This window comes from Phragmites australis, chromosome 9 (genome assembly GCF_958298935.1).
Source record: "Phragmites australis chromosome 9, lpPhrAust1.1, whole genome shotgun sequence".
Lineage (NCBI taxonomy): Eukaryota > Viridiplantae > Streptophyta > Magnoliopsida > Poales > Poaceae > Phragmites > Phragmites australis.
Window position 1 is genome coordinate 23,383,115 of NC_084929.1, and position 18,537 is coordinate 23,401,651.

Below are 18,537 nucleotides of genomic sequence, written 5' to 3' on the forward strand. Positions count from 1 at the left end.
AAAAGCAATGTGGCTCTTGGCAATTTTATGTGGATTATAGAAAGCTCAATGCTATGCCTATCAAGAATAATTTTTCAATGCCAGTGGCAGATGAGCGCTTTGATGAAATTGCTTATGCCAAGTACTTCACTAAGCTGGATTTATATTCTGGATTTCATCAAATTCGCATGGTTGAAGGGGGTGAACACAAAACAACATTCAAGACTCATTATGGCCATTTCCAGTTCAAGGTGATGCCCTTTGGCCTCACTAATGCCCCTACCATATTTCAGTGCTTAATGAATAGTGTGTTTGCTTCATATTTGAGAAAAATCATTTTGGTCTTCATGGATGATATTATGATTTATAGCAAATCATTATTTGCACATGTTGATCACTTAGACCTAGCCTTTCAGACATTACTTCATTACAAGTTATTTATCAAGGCTAGCAAATGTTCCTTTGCTAAGATGCAGTTGGAGTATCTTTGTCATAGAGTGCCTGATAAGGGTGTTTCTAGGGTTGACATGACACTATAGGAAAATTTTCAAGCATTATGCTATCATTGCCAAACTCTTGACTGATTTACTAAAAAAGAAACAATTTGAATGGACTTAGTCTACTCAGGAAGCATTTCAGAACTTTAAATTTGCTATGAGTTTCACACCTATGCTCACAATCCCAATTTTTTCTAAACCCTTTGAATTGGAGACAGATGCACCTGACAATGGTATATGTGTTGTTCTTACTCAACATGGGCAACCAATAGCTTACTTTAGCAAGGATTTGAGTAATGCCAATCAGAAGTTACCTACTTATGCAAAAGAGTTCTTGCCATTATGATAGCAGTGGACAAATGGAGGCCCTACTTGATGAGAGGCCACTTTCTTACCAAAATTGATCACCAAAGTCTCCCATTTAAATGATCAAATATTGTCCATAGAGCTACAAAAGAAAGCAATGAACAAATTGATGGGACTCCAATTTAGTTTCCAATACAAAAAGGGTGTGGATAACAAAATTGCAGATGCCTTGTCTAGAGTGGAACATTTCTTTGATCTGCAAGCTATTTCTGTATGTCAGCCTAAATGGATTCAAGAGGTGCTCAGTTCTTATAAGACTGATATTTCAAGCTTCCCAACTGTTGACAAAACTGGCCATCACTGGAACTAATGATAAAGGATTCTCATTAGAAGCTGGACTTCTCAAGAAGCATGGTAAGGTTTGGATTGGTGCCAATTCAGCCTTACAGATAAAGATCATAGATGCCTTCCATTCTTCTGCTCTGGGAGGTCACTCGGATATACAAGCTACTTATCAACCTCTCAAGAAACTCTTCTATTGGTCTAGCCTAAAATCATCAGTTGAATCATATATCAAACAATGTCAGGTTTGCCAACAAGCCAAACATAAACATTGTGCCACACCTGGTTTGCTGCAACCATTCCTAGTTCCTGCAGGTGCCTAGCAGGACATCTCTTTGGACTTCTCTTTGGACTTCATTAAGGGTCTGCCACATTCAGAAGGGCAATCAGTGATACTTGTGGTGGTTGAACGATTTACTAAATATTCTCATTTTATACCAATGCATCACCCCTTTACAATACCCCAAGTTACTAGACTTTTCCTCAATAATATTGTCAAATTTCATGGAGTGCCTAACAGGGACAATATCTTCACAAGTCTCTTTTGGCAGTAACTCTTCAAGTTGTTGGACACTAAATTGCAATTAAGTACTGCTTACCACACTCAGATTGATGGGCAAACCGAACATGTTAATCAGTATCTAGAGATGTTCCTAAGATATGCAGTGCATACCACTCTAACTAAATGGGTTAAATGGCTCCCTCTTGCTGAATTTTGGTATAACACCAACCATCATTCTTCATTGGGTTGTTCTCCCTTTAAGGCACTCTATGAGGTAGAACCAAATCCGGGCATTATTCTCAATCTCCAAAGTTTAGATAATCCAGATGTTGCCACTTTGTTGCAAGAAGCGATAGCTGTATTCTGAATTTCTGAAAACCCAACAGACAAGAGCTCAGAACAAGATGAAAGCTCAAGCTGACAAGCATTGTTCTGCTAGGGAGTTTCAAGTGGGTGAGCAAGTGCTGCTTAAACTCCAACCGTATGCACAATCTTCAATGGTAAATTGTGATTATCCCAAACTTGCATTCAAGTATTTTGGGCCATTTGAAGTCATGAAGTGCATTGGCCTGGCTGCTTACCGTCTTGCATTACCAGCGAATAGCAAGGTTCACCCGTTTTTCATGTGTCTCAACTTAAGCCTTTTGTTGCTAATTACACTCCAATATTCAGTGATCTTCTAGCTCAACATGATCTTGGTACTGGTACACTGCAACCTGAAGCAATTCTGGAATGTCGCTTGGTCAAGGAGGGGAATGCCGCTACCACTCAGGTGCTCATCAAATGGACTTCACTCCCTACTTCGATGGCTACCTGGGAGGATTATTATGTCGCCAAGAATCGATTTCCGGATGCTTCAGCTTGGGGACAAACTGCTTCTCAAGAGGAGGAACCTGTCATGACTGAGGCTTAGACGGTGACTTAAGCTTGCAGGAACGTTGTATGATTTTACTGCACTTGTCCGACAAGAATACGGTAAACGGTTTTGACTTGTTGAGCTCGTGTGTTTGAATTGGCATGCGCTGCGTGGGTCGTAGTTGGCAGTAAATTGAGGATGAGTTTAAATGGATTGTAATGGTAGGTAATTATGAAGATAGAACTCGTCTCCCAGCTTCTCACTCGTGCGTTGTTCTCTGAACTCCCTGTCTAATGATCTGAACACCTGGCAATTAAGAAGATAGAACTCGTGTCTCACCTTCTCTCTCGTGTGTTCTTCTCTGAACTCCCTCTCTTCCTCGCTTCTTCTCCGATGATCTCTACTCGATCGGCTGGGCATTACACAACGACGCGTCGACGTGTTCCGTTCGGCACAGCGGGAGCCAAGGGACGGGCCAGGTGGCCCACCGCTCCGCCCTCGTGTCAACCCAGCAGCCGTCCGATCGACCGCCGCCCGCAAAATCTGACCGCGGCCGCACGCCACGGCCTCCACGCCGCTCCATCCTGTCCGCTTCCTTCTCTGTCGCCCCTCCCCCCCTGCTTATACGCTGCCCACGCATCGGGCTGTGGGGTCTTGGCTCTGACTCATCGGCGCGGGGCGGGCGAGATGGCGGCGGCGACAGGGAGGGCGCGGGCGGTGAGCCTGGCGGCGGCGGTGCGGGTGGTGGCAGCGACGGCGCGGCCGGCGTCGAGCGCGGCCGCGGCGGCGGGGGTGGGCGCGATGGCGCTGATCGTGCAAGGGGAGGACACGCCGTTCGGGTCGCTGGGGTGGTGGGCGTACGCGGGCATCTCCTGCTTCCTCGTGCTCTTCGCCGGGATCATGTCCGGGCTCACGCTCGGCCTCATGTCGCTCGGCCTCGTCGAGCTGGAGATCCTTCAGCGCAGCGGCACCGACGCCGAGAAGGCGCAGGCTGGTCCGATCCGAAACCCTATCCATTTCCCCCTGTTTCCCTTGTTGTGCTCGATCTGGTTGCCGTTGTAGGAGTGGCCCTTACGAGCTGTGGTAGTGGGATCACAGTGTTGTGCTACGTTACATTGGGGAATGGGGATGAGAGCATCGTATCGAATTGTCAGTTTTATCTGCAATTCTGAAATTTTCTGGCCCCGATCTTAAGTCTGCTAGGTTTTGTTAGTGGGTTTCGTTTAATGACAGTGAGGATGCTGACATATTACTTAAAAGTGTCAGGAAAAGAAAGTAGAATAAACAAAAAAAGGGTAGTGAGGAAATCAGGGAATAACAAAAGGCAGTGTGGGTGGGATTTATCTTTTTCTAAGATTCACCTCTTGCTGGTGATATATGAAATGATACACCAGGAAGTGGGAATTGGAAGTATTATTAAACAATGGACAAGCATAAAGGTGTCCGCCCTGGATCTTCCTGCATCTGCCATGTTTATTTGCCCAGGAGTAGTGTGCAGCTATGGCTTTTCTTCATGTAATATATTCTGTAACTTTTGGTGTTTTTGTTTGCCGTGCTAATCTCCTGTGAGTTGCTCTAGTTACTTTCTGAAATGACACACATAGGCATCTTAGATCATGATCAGTTCATCTAATGCATATGTTGGCGATGTTCAGTTTAAATGTATCAATAGTGCTGCTTATTCAGTGTTACTGGCTACATATTGCCTGTTTAAGAACCTCCTTTTTAATTATCAACTAATGCTTCAATTGCTCTTCCTCTTTTGAAATCCAGCAATAATATTTCATTTTCCCTTTGATTCATGGTTCTGTTGTTTCTCGTGTGTTAATTATTAATGTACTTTGTTTGCTTCAGCTGCCATCCTTCCAGTTGTTCAAAAACAGCACCAGCTTCTTGTCACACTGCTGTTGTGTAATGCTGTCGCCATGGAGGTATAGAATCTTGGTTGCAATTTTATTGATTTGTCACATATTTTGATCTGTACATGTGTGCATTTGACGTTTTTAGAAAGAATATAGGCTTTAACAGTTTGATCTGTTTGAAAGAATGTTGTTCATCTTTCAAGCTTCTAGTGAATTATCCAGACATCAACACCTTGAAAAGTAATAATGTATTGGGAGAGAAACAGTATGCCTCAATTGCCTCAATTGGTTCACATCTTTCTTTGTTGAACCATAGCATAGCATGATTTCTGCTTTATGATTATCTTACATGTGGGAGACAGGGAACGAATGAAGTTTAGATAAGATATTGTTATTGTATCCACTGTAAATTAAACTTCCTTTCCCAGTTGACATGCATGTGTATTAGTTTCTTTGAACATCCATTGTTTTCCATTCACTGTTGGTGCATGCATGTCCAGTTATTATTGTTTGCCTCGTTGTAAATTTATTACCATTTGTATCACAGGGGAGTTCATTTTGTATAATCCTTTCTTTCAAGGTTTCACCATCCACTTTATTTCTGAATTGTAAAGTCGTTGATAGATAGAGTAGCTATGCTCTCTTTCTTATATCTTTTGCAGTCTATTTTGTTTTAACCAATTGACTCTTCGATTTACCTCGTTGTGGCCTTTGCAGGCACTTCCTATATTTCTTGACAGGATGTTTCATCCTGTTGTTGCTGTTATATTGTCAGTGACGTTTGTTCTTGCCTTCGGAGAGGTATACGCTGATGTTTGAATATTACTATTTGCTCATTAGTCTGATTGATCATTAATGTTTTAACATCAGGTTATACCACAAGCGATCTGTACTAGGTATGGTTTGGCAGTGGGTGCTAACTTTGTATGGCTTGTACGCATCCTCATGGTCTTGTGCTATCCTATTGCTTACCCTATAGGGAAGGTAAATCAACAAAATCACTTGATTCAATTCAAAGTTCCTACTGTACTGCAATTCCATTGAGCTTTCTTACTGTTCTGCAATTCCATTGAGCTCCTCTTGTGATTCAGAGTCATCTTTTTCATTCAGTTATATGCCATAGCTGATGAACTTGGTTACAAACTGATATTTTGGTTTACGCTGTTCTTGAATATGCCAATAAATTGCATGCGAGATATTTGTCCATGTATTAGCTCTCATAGATAGAATTAATTTAAATTTACTTTTAGTTTTCCTTCTATTTCAGCAAATCTTGAACCTTGTAAGTTTCTATATGCCAGCTAATAACTTTTTTTAGTAGTCCGACAAAAGACATTTAGTTTGATTAGTTTGCTGTTACACACTGGAAGCAATGTTGTTACACTTCATTAGAAAAAATACTATAAAGTATAAACTGTGAAATTTATAAAGGCGCTAGGTAGTTATGGTTGTACTAATAGGGCTGTTATTGGTGGTTTTAGAGTATTTTACAGTTTCCAGACATGTTTTTCCTGTTGAAAAAGACATTTCTTCGTTTGACCATGTGTATTCTTGATTTCTTGTCAGTTTCTAATGGTTGGACTATTGTTTTTACTGGTCCTGGTTCACAAAAAGGAACATGATTTTTGTATAGGAACGGTTGAAAATATACTTCCGTGTCAGTATTTTTGTGTAGTCAACAATCTATTAATTTTATGTGGATATATAATGCTTAAATGATCCTGAAGTCTTTCTTTGTACATTGTAACCTGACCCCATTCCATCATGTTATGATCCTTGAAAGGTGCACACCAGTTCTCACTTTCTATTTCCATGGATATCAGTTGCATGTTAGATTTTCTTTGGCTACCATTTGTCAACCTTATTGGCATGAAGATTCTAACAGGCGATAAGACCTATCAACTGGCCCTTAGCACAGGTGTAATTGGAAATTCGTGTCTTAACACTTGCATTACTTAGAGTTGGTTGATAGATGCACTTCGCTGTAGCAGGTATCAAGCTTTTATTACTAAGAGCCATATGTGATGAGCTACACTTCGACATATAAAAAATTAAACGGGTTAAGTTCCTGTGATTAAAATCTGCATTTAATTATTTCTACAATTCAGTACAGGTGATTCAATGCAGATTTTGACATGGTGCAGGAACCTGATTGGAAATTGGATATTAAAGCGAGTAAATTGAGTCATTTTATTTTTATTTATTCCAGATCTAGTATGTATGTTGTGTTTAGCAAAAGATGGCTTGATTGCATACTCTAGAACAGTATGTATCTTTGGCTTTGTTCTGTTTGACATTCTTTTGTTTAATGTTTTTCTGAATTTTACATGATTTATGGTCTACCGATTGATTACTGAAGTGGTTGAAATATATTCTTTCCCAGATCCTAGACTGCGCTCTTGGGCATAATGAGTCTGCACTTTTTAGGCGAGCCCAGTTGAAAGCTCTAGTTTCAATCCATAGCAAAGAGGTAAGATGATCTTACCATGCAGTCTAGGAAGTATTCATATTTGACTTGGGTTATGTCACAGTTAAATGCTTCTACTCTGACAGGCTGGCAAGGGTGGAGAGCTTACCCATGATGAGACTACAATCATAAGCGGAGCCTTGGACCTAACCGAAAAGGTGTACAACATATACATAGTTTGAGACCTAATTTTTGTAGTGCAGAACTAATGTTTGTATATGAAGCAACACTAGTAATCATAGTTAATCATGTCGTCGGGATATCGTTGCCATAACTCTGATATATTGGTGTGGTGGAGAATGGTGTCTCGCCATGGGGACGCCATGGCTTTGCGCGTTGTGGCGGGCGCAATAGAGGGAGAGGGGTACTTGTATAATTGAGGCCAACTTCCGATTGGAACCTGCCTCTCGTTTGGATCTTTGTCCGGCGTCCGCCTCGGTCTCTCTTGCCTAGATCTCCCGAGCCGACCACCCTTGTCCGCTCCCGTGCTTAGTGCAGATCCAGCGGTTGGAAGGAAAAGGCGGCAACACGCGCAGGGAGGCGAATGCGGAGGGAGCAGGGTGGTGTGGGGAGGGGGATGCGGATGCAGAGGGAGCAGAGGGCGTGGGGAGGCGTAGGGAGCTGGGCGGCGCGAGGAGGGCGAATGGAGCAGAGTGAAGCTTAGGGTAAGTAGAAGGGTGGCTGGGCTAGCTTACATGGGCCGAATTAGTGGGCTGGGCTGGCTCGCAACACCTCGCAACACATTTTATTTGTGTGTTCTCTTTTTTTCTTTTTTATTTCCTTTTTATATATACTTTGAGAGATAATGTGTATTAGGAAAAAGTATTGAAGTGTGTGTATTTGTCACGCCGATGTGTGTATGGCATCGCCACGACGCGCGCCATAGGCGTTGTAAAGTTGTGAAGGTGGTGGGTCACCGCACCTCGCCACGCCGCCGTAACAACTATGCTGGTAATAAAGATTCAAATGAACTTGGTATAAACCAGATGTCTCTTGACTTGTTATTATATAAAGGATAAGGTCCACGTTTCAACCTTGAACTATGGTCTGCCTCTATTTTTTAACCCTCAGCTTTAAAACCTTTCATTTTGCATCATTAAACTAACAAAACTGTTCATTTCTTGACCCTTGGTTTGTTTTGCAAGTGGTTTTCGCTATATTGGTAGCAATAATCGCTAGTTTTGGTGCTTATAGAATCTAAATTGTAATCAGCAGATGTAAATGAAACAGAGTAGGGGCCACATAGGCAAAAAAGTCGTGATTGTGGCCACCAGCATGGCAAAATCATTTTTTTTTCTCAAACACGCAGGAGAGCTGCGCGTCATTGCATTAAGAAGAAAAGTGACCTAGTTTATAAGGGAAACCGAGCCCGAAAACCTTAACAAGTACAACATTACAACCCGCGGAGCCCAGCTCACGCGCAAGATAAAGAAAGAAAGAACGAAACCCCAAACCCCCTAACAACCGGACGACCAATCTCGGCAACATACAACCCGTCGAACACATAGAGAAGACCCAAATGACACACCTGATCAACCAAACAGCACCTACACCAAGCAATGCTACCCAGCAGACAACCGTGCCTAGCTAACACCTCGACCAGAACAGCCCAACAACACAACAGGCGGAGCCCTGCTCACACGCTTGACCACCAAACCACAAGAAGACGGGGTCCTGAGACGTCATAACACAGTCACAGACGCGAAGCGCTGAAAGATGATGGAAAGCCCGGCTCAATAGGAGGACAAAGGGATCAGACCACCATGAAGGGAGGTGCGCCCTGCAAGTAGTGTCGCCAGATGTAAAACAGAACAAAGAGGGATTCTCCGGAACAACGCCTTCAAGAAGGAAGCAGCAACTGAACCGCCGTCGCTTGTCCGGCAAGCTGAATAGGGTTTTCACCTGAAGAAATCCCAGAGGGAAGCTTCGCCACGATGCCTCTAGGGAGGTAATGACGCCCACGGGCGTCACCGCCGTCGGCAATGGCATAGAGCAAGCTAGGGCTTTCACCCATAATTCCCCCTACCACGGTACAACCCAACAAACTCCGTGGCTCGACGGGTCAACCAGACCATACACGACAAGACTGCCATGCAGCACCAATGTCGTCTTCAACAATGGTCGACCACCGCAAGGCACACTGGGGGCCATTGACGGCCCGTCCGGGGGCGCTAGCGGCAGCCACCGGCCAAAAGTAGAGCTGGCCAGCCCATCACGCTGCGCCATGCCCTGTCGGAGGCCCGACCAGGACCAGCAAAAGCCCGACCACAAGCAGAGCCGGCGACACGACACACAACCACATGGATTCGGCAGGGAGCAGTAGATTCAGCGAATAACGGCGCGGATCCGGCTGGAGCAAGCAGCCACGCGACGAAACCGATCGGAGGAAGTGTGACACGCGACAGGGGCAAGGGGCCGGTGAACAACGGCGTGGATCCGGCCGGAGCAAGCAACCCCGAGGTGGAGCTGGTTGGAGGAAGGCGACAAACGACAGAGAAGCAACAGATCCACCGCACGGGGGGAGATCCGATGGGGACCCGCACGCGATGGCTTTGTGTGTGTTGGGGGGGGGAGGAAAGGAAGGGGAGGAGGTGTTGGGATGGCCGCCGCTTGGCGTCGCGGCCGGCAGTGGCCGAGCCGAGGTCGGTGGAGGAGAAGTTGAGGGCGGAGGCATGTCGCCCTCGAGTCGCCTCCAAGGAGACGACACGAGGGGTGGGGTGGGGGTCCTTTAGGCGTCCATGGCAAAACCATTCGCAAACGGTTTTGATAGTTTTTTTGGGGGTGGGGGTGGTGCAGAATGAACGGTTTTGAAGTCGAGGGATGAAAAACAGGTCGAGGTAGTTCAAGGTTGAAAGGTGGAGTTTTTCCTTATGTAAATGGTTGCCTCCTTTTGATAATTTCAGTGATATCAGAACAAATGGAGCTATGATTCTCTTTTATCTGTTAACATTCGCCAAACATCGCAACGATTGTGTCTTCAACGGTGCAACCCCGAGTGTGAGCTTGCTAGTGCGCATGGTGGCTGATGAGAGCTCACTTTGCATCGCTGCCAGGGTTTGAGACCTTCGGTATTTGCTAGCTGGGTAGTTTGCAGGGGGTCCTCAGTTCATTTAGTTGGTTGGTTTCTTCCGTATTTGTTATGGCACATATGTTCTTTCCTCGTGTGGGTGTGGGTTGAGTGGTGTTTTTGTATCGTGCTCTTTGTATTTTGTTTCTCTTTTCTTCTTCTTTAATAAAATGACACGCAACTTTCTTGTACGTTCGAGGAAAAAAAAAACATTCACCAATGAGCTAGGATCTCTAGCAATCTTGTTGCATACATGTGACTTTTATCTGTTACATGCTTCATATGTCTCCTATTTTTGTTTAAGCATACAAGGGCTTCCAGTTTTACATTATGGTGCTCATTCAGAAATGGTTTAGTCTATTATGCAATTCTTGTGCAAATAAATACCATATGGGTTCTCTTGTGTTGAATTTAGTGCTAGGTTCCTCAGTTTCGTTTATTTGCTGACTGCTTAGAAAGAAAAAGTGACATGGTAGTTCTGATTTTGCAGCACAGTGCTCACTGAGAAACATTCCACTTGATTTACCTAACAAACACATAACCTGAAATCCTAGTTCAATCTGACTGGAATCTTATTATTGTTTGTGTGTGCAGACAGCTGAAGAAGCGATGACACCTATCGAGTCAACTTTCTCACTAGATGTGGACTCCAAGTTGGATTGGTAATATTACATTGGTATTTAATTACATCACACTCACGCTCATATTCCTTGTTGTTCATCTCAAATGCATTTTCTGTGTGCTGCGCCCTTATTTTATTTTGTTGCACTTTCCTTTTCCTGTATCACTGTCCTTTATTGATGTATATAGGTGTGTATAATTTTAGTACTGGTAGTTGGGGTGTTGTGGTGATGGTGTACCATTTAACTTCAACGAACAAAATTGAAACTTGTTAGATTCAGATTTTCAGATTGTTTATTTGTTGGCTGGAAGGTTGTAATGAGCACTTGACGTTACTAGGACTTATCTGGTTGTTATATTTGTACTTTCTAATCTATATTTGCATTTTGCAAGCCCATTAAGTAGTAGCTGATAGGAGTTTCTTCCTGGTTTCTGTATTTGCAGGGCTAAACTTAGTTGTTGTTTGAGCAGTACATATCCAGAACAGTATATTGTTCATGTTTTTGTTCATAGAAACTATTGTAAACTACAACGGTATTTGTATTCACAGGGAAGCAATTGGGAAAATTCTTGCTCGGGGTCACAGCCGTGTGCCTGTATACTCGGGAAACCCTCAAAACATTATTGGGCTCCTGTTGGTAAGTTTCAGTGATGTCATAGAGTATTATTCAGTGATTTTCTATTAATATACTTAACTAACACCTAGTTTTGAACATAATTAGGTGAAAAGTCTTTTGACTGTCCGTGCTGAAACGGAGACGCCAGTTAGTGCTGTTTCAATTAGAAGGATTCCAAGGTTGTGCCCCACATCTGTTGGATTTTATTCTTACTCTAGAATCCAATAGTTGGAATTATCTCTGTTGCTGTATCATGCTAGTAAATTAATCTGCTTACACCTGACAAATAAATGGCCAATATTACTTTTTTCAGGGTTCCTGCAGACATGCCTTTGTATGATATACTCAACGAGTTTCAGAAAGGAAGTAGTCATATGGCTGCTGTTGTGAAGGCTAAACCCAAAACTACACCACCCACTGACAAAACTGAACCAAACCGGGAAGCCGCGGGGGCACCACAGCTGAATGTTCCCTTATTATCTAATGCTGAAGAAAGGGCAGCGAATGTGGTTGTTGATATCGAAAGACCACAGAACAGGCAGGTTAATGGAAATGCAATGCCTAGGTCATCGGAGGATATAGATGATGGTGAGGTCATTGGTATCATTACACTCGAAGATGTATTCGAAGAACTCCTGCAGGTAAATTGTATATAATTATTATTCCTCGGGAAGGTAGTAAGCATCAAGTGCAGTCGTGCCTCTGGTTATGTTAGCTCAGTTTGAGTTTTCTAATTTTACAGGAAGAGATAGTGGATGAGACTGATGAATATGTTGATGTTCATAAAAGGTATGCCTCATCCTTACAGCAACTCCTTTCTCCTGCCATTCCAGCTTTTGCTAAGCAGAAAGCAACTAATTTTCACTCTCTTGCAGGATCCGAGTGGCTGCTGCTGCTGCCGCATCGTCAGTTGCAAGGGCTCCATCAGTTAGGAGATTAACGGGTCAAAAGGCTGCAGTAAGTGCCACTTTTCTGCTCTGTTATATAAAACACGGCCATGCAGGCTGTAGAATAACTGTTACATGATGTCTAGCGTTCACATTATTCTAGCACAACTCCGTCGTTACACTCTTGACGAATTTGGATTATGGGTGTTTTTTATTAATTTATTCTATATCTGATCTGTCATGGGTCAAGATCCAACCCATGGCCCAATAAGACCGGTTGGCCCAAAAGCCACTTGTGGGTACTGTTCACCGATGTAAATAGTACCGTGCATACTGAAGTGGCGGCTGGGTCCATGCTGTTTCTTGGCCGTTAAGTAGATTAGGGTTTTTCAAAACTTTTCAAATTGTAATAGATTACTTAGGGACCAAGTTAGCCTTTTTATATGAAGAGAGACAAATCATCAATAAAAAGATAAGCAAGAATTAGAAGGGAAATATTTCTTGCTATCCTGCCGGCTCGGGCGACGGGGGAGGCTGGCTCGGGGGACGGGGGCGGCGAACTTCCAACCGGGGGACGGTGGCCGAAGATAGGCAGGATCTGAGGGCGGCCGACAGATATGGCGAGTGCGGGGACGATGGTCGGATCTAAGGGCGGCAGGTTGCGCGTCGACCGGATCTGAGGGAGGCGCGTTGGCGAGGATCGACGAGGACCACTGGACCAGTCGCTAGTGGGTAAAGGTGAGGCACTCCTCTGTGACCCACTCAATCTCTCCTCTCCTAATCCCCTCCGTCCAACCCGTACGATGTCCGTCACACAAAAACAGACGCCACACGACGACATATCGGCGCCACGACGACGCCATGCCTATATGGCGGACACCATAGACGTCGGCGCCGTTGTGTCGCCGTGGCAAGGCCCAAACCACCGCCACACCGCCATATCGTCGTTATGGCGACGATATGGCGACACCATGACAACCATGCTTTGACGTCATGGATTTCATCGGAGGGATTGATCCTGCAGCCAACTCAAGATCTACATGTGTAGATGCGATTGCGAAGGACTGCATCGACATCGACAACAACAATCGCAGAACTGTTCCTCATGTGAACAGTACCCACAGTACTGCTCCGTCCATGAACAGCACCATACCGATCCAATTTCCTCCCATCTTTATGCTCGACTCATCTCCGATCCTGCGTCATCGTGGGTTGATCTATGTCGGCAACTTGAGGAATACCGTCAAGAACGCCAACAATGATTTGCTAATTTATTCGTCGTCCTTAATAGCCCTTGGGATCCAAAGGAGATGTCTAAGCTTTCTTCCCCCTTACCGCGTCGACCGCCAGCCTCAGATGCCTGTACCAACAAGGATGATTTGCAGCATGGTAACTGCGCTATCTCGATGGATGCTTTCTTCATCCTTTTGCCTGCCACCACACTGTCGATCATCAATGCATCTTTAGCTGCTTCATCATCGACAATCGTCATCCTGTCAGATGCCATCGTCCCGTCATTAGCAGCTTCATCGGAGGTTATGACCAACGCTTCTTGACGACCATCGGCAGATGAACACTCCCGCAACATCGCATACACGTCGAACATTGGTGTTCCCTCTACGCTGGCCTTCCACTCTATCTCGACACTAGGCAGTGCTTCCCATGTCTCCCTAGGTGTGCCCGATGATGACTTCGCTGGCATCGATGCTGCCCTCCACGACTTCGCTAGGCTCGCCACCACGCCGCCTTCCGGGATGCTTCTTCCGACCTCTTCTTCCACCTCGGGCGCAAGGCAAGTAGTTCCATGTGGATTCTACTACACACGGCATGAACAATACCTATGATACTGTTCATCAGGAGTTGACCGGCTTACCTAACCTTCGCGCGCCGTCCGCCAAAGACATCTTCTCCGACACGCATAGTGCTGTCTCATCTTCTACAGAATCTATGGAGAATGTGACTGGAGACTTCCTTTCCGCAGCTCACAATGTTCAGGAGGAACACAACCGCTACACAGGATTTTGCAATGTCCGCGGTCATGGAATCCCTCACCGAGGCTTATGGCACTTAAACAACCGTAGACTCAGGTAAGCCGGTCACTCTCAGGGCAAGAGGCCTCAGGGCGTTTGATGCTACTGAACCACCGTCGATCTACAAGTCCTTCGGTGGGAAATCTTCGAGCTTAGCACCAAACGACCCTACAACAAAACTGATCCGACTACGGTTTCTATACCCAGTGCCCCGGACCGACCACCTGATCCAACCTCCTCCACCCCAATGGCCGGGTCAATTCTCGGGCTGCTACCTACACCTCGACAGCGACCACTAGCCTCCGCTCATCGACCATCTCCCTCAACGACGAGTCCTCTACACCCTCAGGTTCGTCATTCCGTGTGTCGCTGTTCGCATCCTTCTACAATGCCTACATGCGGTACCCCTCCTCGACTACCTTGCCTTCAATGACGAGAGAAGACTCCAAGGTCATAACTATCTACATGTTCCACGACACCGCCGCTTATACCTCAACAACGGTGGAGCGACCAAGCACCACCCCAACAACATCGGATGTCCTCCAAGCATGCTTTTTCCCTGGTTAGGATAACACGTGTCCTTCGTGTTGGTCGATTGACTATCCTCTTCTACTATAGTTGACCAAGATCAATGATTGTGTCCATCCTATTGTTGATAACTTAATCTTTGAGCGTTCTACACCGACTCTCCACGCTTCATAAGGCCGCGCACCCCAATCAACGCCAGCCATCAACATCCAGGTGACATCCTCCATCAGCAACTTCCTCACAATAGGTTTCGACGCAGCACCTGCTATCCTTGATGTTGTGCCTAGGGAAGGAGGCTCTATCATGATCGATGACAGTGCTCAGAAGGAGCGTGTAGCGGATCTTCAAGGGACAAACCTGAGTGGTGTCGCCAACACCTCGATCTTCATGACAAGACTGTTTGCCACATCTACAGCCGACAAGTTGGCTGACATCCCCATTGGCAACCATGATGCAGCAAGAGACCAGAATTGCACAGGCTTTACCTTTGTCAATGGCAACTCCAACAACAACGACCCCGCATTGTGTGACTAGGTGACCACGAGGATCGCCTTCATAGGGTGTGCAACATACAATTCCAGGCCTCCATCGTCCAAATGGTTAGTACTGCACCATCCTTCATCTTCAGGACCTTCACCGCTCTTGGGATTGTCCTCATCGCTTACCTGCTTTCCTCGTTCCCATGGGAACCAGAAGGATTGTATGTTGCATGCATGATCTTCAATTCCCCTGCCCAGCATGTGACGGACTACTGGTGCATGACAAATATCAACATCCAGAATGAACACATTAACTTTGTTTTGCAGAAATCTTCCAATGGACACGAGTCTACCTCCAAGGGATTCTACGACATCTCCAAGGATGTCGTCATCATAATCCACGTCTTCATCATGCTCATCGCCGAGTCTACCTCCTTCACCTACATCAATGGCGATGCAATCATCTACGTGCTCCTTCGACTCAAGGCCGCCGACGCAGTGGCGGACCCAACGCTAGAGCGTTGGGTAGGCATCCGATTCGCTTTTCCTTTTTTTTGTTTTTCTTTAGACGAACCGTGGGCTAGGCCATATACTGAATCAAACTTGGGCTAGATCCCAGAGTAGTCGCAGACCCACTTGGACTACCCTATGGGTTCGCCATTGCACTGACGTCAACATCAAAGCAAGGCGAATGGAGTTCATCAACCATCTTTGGCATTGCCTTGTCACGCTAGGGAGCCGCATGGGAGCAAAACTCGTTCTTCAACATGGGGTTTCCTCGGGTTTCAACTATGGCCCCCACCTTGTAGCATGCAGAGCTTTCCCCAATTAGCAGCTCAGAGGACAAGCTACAAGTGAAAGGGGGGAGAAATGCCATGGGTCAAGATCCAACCCATGGCCCAATAAGACCGGTCGGGCCAAAAGCCCACTCGTGGGTACTATAGCGGGTCCATGCTTGGGTTCACACTGTTTCTTGGCTGTTAAGTAGGTTACGGTTTTTCATAACTTTTTAAATTGTAATAGATTACTTAGGGATCAAGTTAGCCTCTCTGTATAAAGAGAGGCAAATTATCAATAAAGAGATAAACAAAAATTAGAAGGAAAACCCTTCTTCTTGCCGTTCCGATGCCAGGCAGGCGCCTGGCCGACCCTTGCCTGCTCTCTCTCACTCCGCCGCCTCCTTGCATCCAAACCCTAGCCACTGCCCACCATAGCCACCGGTGACCTCCATTGTCGCCATCCCCCTCCGCTCCTCTCTCTCTAATAAACAGCCACCATTATAGATCTTTAAGAATTGTAGTGTAAATCTTCTAGACAAAGAGGGTAGATGCATATATTGATCGAGCTAAACGTTCTTTGCTTGAAAAGAAGACAGCCACTTGGACCACCTTTGCAGTGTTGGATTCTAGTTTTTCCTATCAAAACATTTTCATTCATCCTTTTCTGTTACAAATTAAGGTGTTGAAGTTGGTTCGACCTGCTGTTTGTTTGTCCACTAGGAAACTGAACAGAAGATTTAATGGGCAGAGTTCACCTTGAATTGACCTTTTGACCAACAAGATCAGCATTTTCAGATTGATTTGGGTTCTTTTAAGTTCAACTTGAGTTTTAGGCTTCAATCTAGCTTTTGGGCCATGGATTCTTTGAGGGCACTAACATCAGGGCTGTTTTACATGTTACATAAATCAATGTTAATGAAATGATCATCTGTTTGTTAACAGTTGAACTGTTCATTAACCTCTTCCCCATAAATCTGTTACCCATTATTTTCCTGGTTCCACAGAATTTTAACTGAGACTAATTGTCCTAGTTTTGTTATGTTGTAACTAAGACATGCTCGGTTGCTAGAGAAATTACATGTTAAATGGACTTGCTCATAATTTTCTTGACTCAGTCTCACCCTAACCCAAAACTTGTACACTAACGGATTATTCGCTGGAGATAATTCGTTGATTAGTTGCTATTGGCGTTCCACATTACCGGTCTTATTGTTAGTGTGAACCTTCCATGAGTGGTTCAGAATTACCATAAAGTTCTAATGAATTTCCTAACCGTGTTGATTTTTCTGTCCCTTCAGGGAGCACAGAATCGACAAGGACAGCAGCCTACTGGAATTTTGAAGAAACCTACTGAGGGTGATTCACACCCATCAAAACAAGTGAACCTTGTCGAGCCTCTTCTGGAAAGGAGGAGGTAATTCTAAAATATCGCACATAGCAATGAAATGCACGGAAGCATGCTGGAAGAGCTTGCTATATTCAGCAAGAAGTAAATACGAGCGAACTCGTTGTAAAGCTCGACTGGAGCGATGTGCTTTTGTTGTCATGAACTCTAGTATTGAGTTCTTTGTTTAATTATTATTATGGACGTTGAAGATAGCCACTTTGGAGTCGGTTTATCAGTGATACTAGAAAAGGGGCGCATCTTTACCTTGCCTTATGACCCTCGTCTGTTGTGTCTTCTCCATGTGGCACATGAGAAGGCTAATGAAATGAAGATAATCACTTGCGGCGAGGGGAAACTGAACAAACTATTTGCATTTGCTTTGTAATGGTTTACAAGCCTGGTAGATAATCTTAAACAACTCAGATTTTGGACTGTACACATGATTATGCAGTAAACAAAATTTACAAAAATTACAAAAATCCAAGAGAGGCACTGGTGTTGTATACCTTACTAACTTTTTGTTCTGTCTAGGTTCTGAATTCTTTTTATCCATCTTACTACCAGATTTTGAATCGGATAGTAGATTAAAGATGCAGCAGCAAATATAAATCATTTATAGATACCCACCACCAAGTAACTTCACAAGATTACATATCACGATGTAGCTATACAGAGTTTCTGTGACAAATTACAATAGTATGCAATATGAAGCAATTTGAAATTTGAGAGGTTAATGAATGCAATACTATTTATGTGATAAATTACAGTAGTATGCAATATAAAGTAATATGAAGCAAGGTTGATGAATGCAATACTATTTCTATGATAAATTACAGTGGTATACAATATGAATACAATACAAAAGCAAGGTTGAGAGAGAAATGAAGCAAGATAAACCAGATCCCTTCATAACTAAGCTCTAGATTGAAATTTGAAGTATATTTGACAAACTAAGAGGATGTCATCAATGTCGTAATAACCTGGCATCTCAACAAGCAAACAAGAAAGAGATTATCATGTTGATACTTAAGAGGAATCAAAAGGTCGGTTGTGCTATGTGTAAGATATTGTGTATATTACAGAAAAAAAGTAGACTTAGGCAATATTAGTTCAGGTTTGATACAAAGTTCTTCAAAACGTTTACAGACAATCTCCTTGGATGATAATTTTCTTGTGGGTGCCTTAACCCTCTGCGTACAAGATATCTCTCTGTTGGTGCATTTTTGTTGCTCGATAATTCAACAACCTGCAAACATGTGCAAATTCCAGTCAGAGCAATTGAACAAATATCTAAAATAAGTCAATTTGGAAAGGAAATGGCCCTAACAAAT

At 44.3% G+C, this 18,537-nt stretch overlaps 1 protein-coding gene across 1 annotated transcript; it reads left to right on the forward strand.

The window, feature by feature from the left end:
• The first annotated feature begins 2,753 nt into the window (after positions 1 to 2,753).
• LOC133928832 (DUF21 domain-containing protein At4g14240-like) lies at positions 2,754 to 17,709 on the forward strand. Its single transcript, XM_062375329.1, has 13 exons — positions 2,754 to 3,476; positions 4,337 to 4,413; positions 5,062 to 5,145; positions 5,215 to 5,328; positions 6,728 to 6,814; positions 6,898 to 6,969; positions 10,473 to 10,540; positions 11,050 to 11,137; positions 11,222 to 11,295; positions 11,430 to 11,757; positions 11,859 to 11,905; positions 11,992 to 12,073; positions 17,118 to 17,709. Exons 1-13 carry the CDS (start codon positions 2,876 to 2,878, stop codon positions 17,235 to 17,237), a joined length of 1,842 nt encoding a protein of 613 aa, XP_062231313.1. The 5' UTR covers positions 2,754 to 2,875; the 3' UTR covers positions 17,238 to 17,709.
• The last annotated feature ends 828 nt before the right edge of the window (positions 17,710 to 18,537 follow it).